Genomic DNA, 7,522 nt, shown 5'->3' with positions numbered 1-7,522 from the left:
CCACATCCAGATGGCTGGATGGGCAATGCACATGAGAGTACTGTGCAAGGAGGAGGGGTCCAGGGAACCAGATAAAATCATGGGAGGTAAAGACCAGGCCCCGTCCTCCATTTATTCTACATGTGTGGTGAGGGTCTAAATCAGGCAGCTATGGAGGGAGGTGGTAATCGTGGAGTTGAAGGGCTGGGAATGACGTCAGGAGATGGTGGAGGTGTTAGAGAGGCAATATAGTGCAGATTTCAGCGTCAGATAAATGTGACTCTGGCTCACTGACTTACTATGTGTGTAGTTTTTGGCAAGTTACTTAACCTCTGAGCCTCAGTTTCCTCCTCCGCAAGATGGGAATGATATTCATACTGAGCTCATCAAGTAAACACTGACGATCACCCATGTAAAGCACAGCGAACAGCCGCCCTGCGCATGGTGAATGCTCTGTAAACATGATCTAATGTCATTACTCTTAGCTGGAGCAGGCAGGCCAGTTCTCGACGGGACACTCCGAAGTCAGATTATGAAGGGGAGCGGGGTGACGGCTATGCCAGGAACCCGGAACAGACAGGTGTGCGATAAAGAAGTGTGGGGCGGCAGGGAATGGCGAGAATAAGAATGGAAGGTAAACCCAGATGAAGAGATGGTAATCAGGACAGGGGTCACATTGGGGTACAAGGATGAGAGTAAAAAAAAGAGGTGTGAAGAGGGGGAAACACAGGATGTGGACCCCCATGGAAGCAGGGGGTCTAGTTACCATGGGGCAGGACAAGCCTGGAAGGAGACCAGTGACGTGGTGGTCAACAACTGCTGAGCAGGGTGGAGAAGTGGAGCAACTGGCCAGGCCTAAACTTGGGGGGATGGGGCCACTATAAGGAGCAGTGAACTGAGGCATGAAGGTGAGGGCTAGACGCGGGAAGAGACAGCCGGTAGGTGCAGGCAGCAAGGTCAGGCCCGAGCTTGCAGAAAGCAGGGGCGGTGCGGCCAGAAGGCGGTGGGAACAGGTTTGGGGGTGGGGTGAGCGGGGCGGGGGAGAATGGGGGAGACACGCGGTCCGAGGAGGCTGACACGACCGGGCGAATCTCAGGGAGCAAGACCTGGCTCCCGGCGTCGCCCCACTACGACTGGGTCAGGGGCCGGGGAGGGAGAGGGCAAGGATCGGGGAACTCTCCTCTCACCTCCCACCGCCCGGCTCGGCTCCCGCTGGAACCCCGAGGCCGGTCCCGCCGTCCTGGCCCCGCCTCCTCAGCAGCTCCCTTCCGGGTCACACGGCGAGCGCACGCCCCGCCGGGCGTCTACGGGTCCCACCGCGGCCCACAGCGGAGCGGAGCGGCCGAGCCGCCGCCAGTGGAGCATGCGCAGTGTCTCCGGCTGCTGCACGTGGGGCCGCGGCAGGCGGAGCCCGCGGTCGCAGTCACGTGGATCCGTGCCTTTGCAGCAGCAGGCAGCCCTTCCCGTCCACGATCAGCTTGGAAGCAACCCCCTTCCCTTTCCCTGGGTCTGCCTCCCTCCTCCCCCTGACACCTAGCAACCCACGCTCCCACCTAGGGCTGTCCTTTGAGGTTTAATTAGGTCACGTGGCCACGAGTTTCCCAAACCCCTCAGTAATGCTTTAGATTGGTAGTCAGTTTCTATTAATTAAAATTGCTTATCTCTGTGTTGACCTAAGCACCTAGCTAAGCCATGCACGTCGATAAGGTTCCCAGCCCAGCGAAATGTTTCTTAAAATAAATCGTTCAGAGTTTAACAGGGCAAAGCACTCCTTAGTGTTGCTGTTGTTTTCATCAAGCAACTAGGCTTCCTTCTCAGAGCAGCAGCTTTTGGGCTTTAATTCCTGTTCATACCTCCGTCCCGCCCTAGACGGAAAAACAGAGGCAAAGATCCCACAGTCTGTGCACAAAAATGATACATTTATTGAAAGAGTATTTTTTTTTAATACAAAAGAAAGCTCTGTACATAGGACTGTGACCATGTCCACTATTCCTGGGTCAGCATCCCAGGAAGTAGAAATCACTGACATACACACCCCACATTCACACACACATTCACTCAAGCGTGCGCACGCGTGTGCATGCACACACACACACACACACACACACACACACACACACCCCAGAGCCACCAAGGAAGGGAAACACCAAGGGTTGCTGCACATATAAATGCCACCTTATCCCTGATGCACGCATGTTCTCCCAAGGCCATGCTCACACAACACACATTATAAGCACTTCGCCTGATTCACTCACTGGGTCTGTCTTTTGTGGGAAGGAGAGGAGGAATTCATCAAGGTCTCCTCCCCTGGTGGGGGAGTTGGGAAGTGAGTGAGTGAGGGTGGAGTGAAACAAGAGCAGAGAAAAGGGCTGGGCAGTTACAGACCTGAGTCCCAAGCCCCCCCACTCTCTGGCCCCTGATTTGCCATGCCCCAGCCTTGTAAGCCACCCATAAGCCCCAGCTCTCTCCAGGAGAAAGCCCAGAAAGGTGACTTCTATCTTGGCACCCGAAATTGGGGCAAGACAGCAATGGGGGTTAGAGGTTAGGGGGGACTCAAAAAATGTTGGCAAATCATCCCCTTGATAACTAGGCTGTGCGTAAAATCTCCCCCCACCCCTTCACCTAATCACAGAAGCAGGCTTGTTCCTACTGAAGGCAGTCACAGGGTTAATAAAACTCCACCCCAACTGCTGCCCTGTTCTGAAAAAGCTTCCTTTCTGGATACTGGGGGTGAAGATGGGCTCTGACACAGGGTAAAAGACCCTCCCCGTGTTGGCCCACCCTGAAGGTCTACCCCAAAGGGGGAAGAGGGGGGTGGGGCACGGCCCCTGTACAAATTACATAAATACTGAGGTTACACTTAGAAAAATAAAGTCATTTTCTTCAAGGCTTTTTGTCTTAATTTTAAAAAGTTACAGTAGCTGCTCACTCCCTGGGAGAGCTGCCCACTTCTGGTTCCCCTATCACTGCACTCAGCCCAAGAGCTGCTCCCATTTTTCTGAGCCCCTTTCCTGCCTCTCACCCCCTCCCAGATCCCACCCTGCTCACTGCAACTTGGGCCCCAAGCAGCTGCAGGCCTGGGGAGCACAAGGCTGCAATGCCCATGCATGTGGCACAAATGAAGTCAGTTTCCTCTACCTGACACCCCACCATTTGGTCTCCCTCTTCCCTCTCCCTAGCAACAGCCCTAGAGGGCAAAAAGAGGCCCAGAGCTGTGGGTCACCCTCCCCATCCCATTGTGGCATGGCCTGAGGGCCCCTCCCCCGGTTTTCTCCTGGAAATAACCCAGGACCGGGCAATCCCAGAATCTCCCCCACACACTGGTGGGCCCCAAGTTCAGGGGGTGGCTCTGTCCCCAGAGGCCCAGCCAGTTCTGGGGAGCCCCAGGGCTCCCCAGGGAAGGGGAGCTTGGGCAGGGAGGGGGACGAGAAAAACTCCATAAAAAAAAGTTAAATATTTTAAAAATATATATTTATAGATTTGTTTTCACTTCGTCTCCTCAAATAAAAAGTTCAAAATCAACTTTAAGTAAAGCAGCTGGGAGGAGAGGGGGGAAGACGGGGAGAAAGAACAATGATGGGTCCCTCCAACCCAGGAGCCCCTGGAGTCCCCAAGGGAGCGGCAAGGCAGGGCAGACGGCCCGGGGGTACCTGCTCCCTGCACAGGCCCAGCTACTTGGAGCTGCAGGGGCTGCAGGCGGGCAGCATGAGGGAAGAAGCCCATCTCCCCAGATGGCTCCCTGGGGCGGGCTCTACTGACCCAGCCTGTGGCAGACACAGTACTGACATGGGGTCAGCATTGAGGCTGGACAGAGGACCCCATTGCTTCCTCGAGGTGGCGGGGAGGATGGTACCTAGTCCCACAAAGATCTGTTGTGGTAGGTGGGGCACGGTCCACTGGGAAAGCTAATACTCATGGCAAACATGGAGCCAAAGCTGGCAAGGGAAGTCTGAGGAGGGAGGGCAGCTCCACCATCAACAGAATGGGAGGTGGAGCCAGAAGGAGGGGAGAGTGAGGGAGGCCGGGGTGGAGGGTAGGCTGGCCCATTTCTTTGGCTGGAGTGAGAGGGCTCAGTCCTGTGGCTGCCCACTGCTCCTCCCCGCCTCCCTCCTGCGGCCCGTCATGTGTGTGAAGAAAACGTGAAAAGGCAACAATAAATAAGTGGTGCCGTCCCCTGGGCCATCTGTCCAGGGCGGCAGGGCAGATCAGTCACTCTTGGTGCTGTGGGCGGCGTCCAGGTTCACCACCTGTAACTCGGTGAGGTTGCTGCTGCTCCCGGCCTGCTGCCCTATGACAGCCATCTGGAGGGAAGCGGATGTGTCAGGAAATGAGGGCAGGAACACATCAGCCAGCTCAGACCTCCTGCTTGCCTGCCTGCCCACCACAGGTCTGACCAGGAAAACAGGCCTTCTGGCTAGGAATCTTAGCTTTGACTAACTAGTAATAGAATCCCCAAGGTCAAGATAAATAAGTAGCTGGCTGGCCCTAGCTAGTTGCTCAGTGGTTAGAGCATTGGCCCAAGGGCTGAAGGGTCCTGGGTTTGATTCTGATCAAGGGCATGTACCTCGGTTGTAGGCTTGATCACCAGCCCTGGTCAGGGCACATGCGGGAGGCAACCAATTGATGTGTCTCTCTCACTTCGATGTTTCTCTCTCTCTGTCTCTCCCCCTCCCTTCCACTCTCTCTAAAAATCAATGGAAAAGCCCTAGCCGGTTTGGTTCAGTGGACTGAAGGGTCTTGGGTTCAATGCCGATCAAGGGCACATGCCCAGGTTGTGATCCCCAGTAGGGGGCATGCAGGAGGCAGCCGATCCATGATTCCCATTATTGAAGTTTCTCTCTCTCCCTCTCCCTTCCTCTCTGAAATCAATAACAATATGTTTTTTAAAAATAAAAAATAAAAAGAGGACCTGGAAAAAGTTAAAAAATAAAATAAAATCAATGGAAAAAAATATCCTCGGGTGAGGATTAATAATAACAAACAAAGTAGCTGGCTGGCTGGGATGGAGTGAAAGGGGTTCCCACCTACCTGGTGAAGTTGGACTGCAGAAACAGGAATCTGCACTGTCCCAGATGGTGCTGTCAGGAACACCTGGGGGACGCCACCTGCATTGGGAAACGGGAGATACTCAAATTGCTTGCTCAAGAGAAACTTCCAGTTATTGGAGCTGATAAATGCACATATGACTGGGTGAGTGTCCAATGTGTCCAAGTGCGTGTGCGAGTGTTCAAGTGTGCATGAGTGTCTAAGCCAGGGGTGGGCAAACTTTTTGACTCAAGGGCCACAATGGGTTCTTAAACTGGACCGGAGGGCCGGAACAAAAGCATGGATGGAGTGTTTGTGTGAACTAATATAAATTCAAAGTAAACATCATTACATAAAAGGGTACAGTCTTTTTTTTTTTTTTTTTTTTTTAGTTTTATTCATTTCAAACGGGCCGGATCCGGTCTAAGCAGACAAGCATGGGTGCCAGAGTGTGTATGCAAGTATCCGTGTGTATATGTGTAGAAGCATGGATGAGCATCCTAGTTTGTGTATGTATGTGTGGACATATATATCGGGGGTGGGGGAGAAAGCGTGTGTGTGTATGTGTGTGTGTGTGTGTGTGTATAAGGGAGATAATGGTTCTCCTTTTCTCAGCCCTGCCCCCCAACTCACCTTGCTCCTGGACCTGGCTGTGGGACACCTGCATGGTGGATGGCGCCTGGGAGAAGGCATTGAGCACGGTGAGGCTGCCATCAGCCAGGCCCGAGGTGGGTGCATACATCACCGCATGGGGGCTGGGGTACATCATGTGGCCGCCCACAGTTGTGGGTACAGATGACGTCATGATGGTGGCGGGCAAGGTCACTGGCAAATACAGACACATGTCAGTGAGGCTGACACTTGTCCCCACTGATATCTCCCATCCCACCCCCAGGAATTCCAAGCCGCCAGAGCTCTCTAGCCATTTCCCAGGTCAGCAGCTAGACAAGACTCGTTCCTCTGCTACCTGTCATCAACTAAGAAAAGCCTTATTTTTTCTTGAACACAACAGCACCAGCCTTTAATTGTATCCTGCCACATCGTGCTATTTAATTGTTTGTTTGCTGGATTCTCTACTCCAAGACCCTAAGGCCCTGGGAAAAACAAAGATTACAGTAACTGACCCAACCTAAGGAAACTCAGATACTACTCCCCCTTTAGGGAGCTTCAGTATTGTTATTTGTTTTCATTCCTCCTCCTTCTTCCTAAATGTGTGGCTAACAAATGCATCTTTTAAACTAGCACTTCTCAAATGTGAATGTGCATACAGTCACCTGGGGTTCTTGTTAAAAATGTACATTCTGATTTAGTGGGTTTGGGGTGAGGCTTAAAAGTCTGCATTCCTCTCAAGCTCCAGGGTGATGCTGGTCCTCCACAGATTACATTTAGTATAACAAGGTTGTAAATAACAAGAACTTAAAAGTAATTTTATTCTGAAAGTGTCTCATCATATCTGGAATGGCTAGAGACCCTGAGGGAAATTATGGCTACTCTAAACCTAGGACACCCTCCCACAAGGAGACAACTGCTCTATAAATCCTTCCTGGTAATTAAGCAAACGTGAATCTTTGGGCAAGTAACTTCTCCTTGCTGGGCCTCAGGCTTCTCATCTGAATAAGGAGGAGGGTGGCTTCAGTGGTCCCTGATTTCTTCTTTGAATCCACAGCCCTACTGCAGGGCAGAATACAAAACCCAGCCACCCCCACCTGACTTTCTCTTAAGGATTAGGATAAGGGTTAAGCCAAAAGCCTCAGTTTCCACATTAAGAAGTGACAGAGCTTCAAGCTATACCTGTCCCGCTGGAGGAGGTCTGCGTGAGGTCTGTGCTGCTGTCGCGAGAGGGAGACGCTTGTTGTGGGGCCTGGTGCACCTGAATGGCCTGCACTGGAACTTGCTGGGCCACTGCCCCACCTAGAAGACACAGAGACTTACTTGTGCTCTGTCCTACCCAGCCACCACCGGCACCAAGCACCCTCAAACACCCACATGCCCAGGGTCTGACACACTGCTCCCCAACTCCCATCGCTATCTTTTGTGGGAGCCAAAAAGGCCCTTCCTGTCCTGAATCTTAGTCTCCAGGGGCTTCTCTACTCTGCTTTTGCTCTTCCCTCCTCCTCCCTTCCTAGGCCTTGCCTCTTTCCTCTTCAGGAAGTTGATATGACCCATCAGGGACATGATCTGCCCTCTAGTCGAGGTAGGGAAGTGACAGAATGTCTACTGTCCCTGTGGCAATGAGGGACACAGGGCTGGGCTGGCTAGACAAGGCCAGAGCATATGGCTGATACTTACTGACAAGGATAACAGAGGTTCCAATGGGGAGGGGCATGCTTGCCAACGGGACAGAATAGGCTTCTCTTGGGCCCTGGCCCCCTGTCCACCCTCCTTCTGAGCAGGGGAAGAGGTTCTCCTTGTGCCAACCCTAAACCCACTCTTCCCATGCTCAATTTGCCCCTTGTGACTCACCAGGCATGAGGGTAAAGCTGGTAGGCAGCTGCATGAGGCCCCCGGAGGAGACGGG

The 7,522-nt window shown here is 52.9% G+C and overlaps 2 protein-coding genes across 2 annotated transcripts in view; both read right to left on the bottom strand.

Moving 5' to 3' along the window:
- CUL9 (cullin 9) overlaps positions 1-931 on the bottom strand; it is a 36,441-nt gene extending 35,510 nt beyond the window's left edge. The window contains 1 exon segment of the mRNA XM_006100602.3: positions 746-931. Within this exon segment, the coding sequence (XP_006100664.1) occupies positions 746-883 (138 nt within the window). The 5' untranslated portion in view covers positions 884-931.
- Positions 932-1,876: 945 nt separating this feature from the next.
- SRF (serum response factor) overlaps positions 1,877-7,522 on the bottom strand; it is a 9,059-nt gene continuing 3,413 nt past the window's right edge. The window contains exons 5-9 of the mRNA XM_023764130.1: positions 7,468-7,522; positions 6,796-6,915; positions 5,638-5,829; positions 5,008-5,084; positions 1,877-4,280 (exon numbers count right to left, since the gene is read on the bottom strand). Of these exons, the coding sequence (XP_023619898.1) occupies positions 4,185-4,280; positions 5,008-5,084; positions 5,638-5,829; positions 6,796-6,915; positions 7,468-7,522 (540 nt within the window). The 3' untranslated portion in view covers positions 1,877-4,184. The remainder of the gene's footprint in view (positions 4,281-5,007; positions 5,085-5,637; positions 5,830-6,795; positions 6,916-7,467) is intronic.

Source organism: Myotis lucifugus, unplaced genomic scaffold (genome assembly GCF_000147115.1).
Source record: "Myotis lucifugus unplaced genomic scaffold, Myoluc2.0 scaffold_318, whole genome shotgun sequence".
Lineage (NCBI taxonomy): Eukaryota > Metazoa > Chordata > Mammalia > Chiroptera > Vespertilionidae > Myotis > Myotis lucifugus.
The sequence above is the reverse complement of the archived record's forward strand: the minus strand, read 5'-3'. Positions and strand labels throughout refer to the sequence as shown.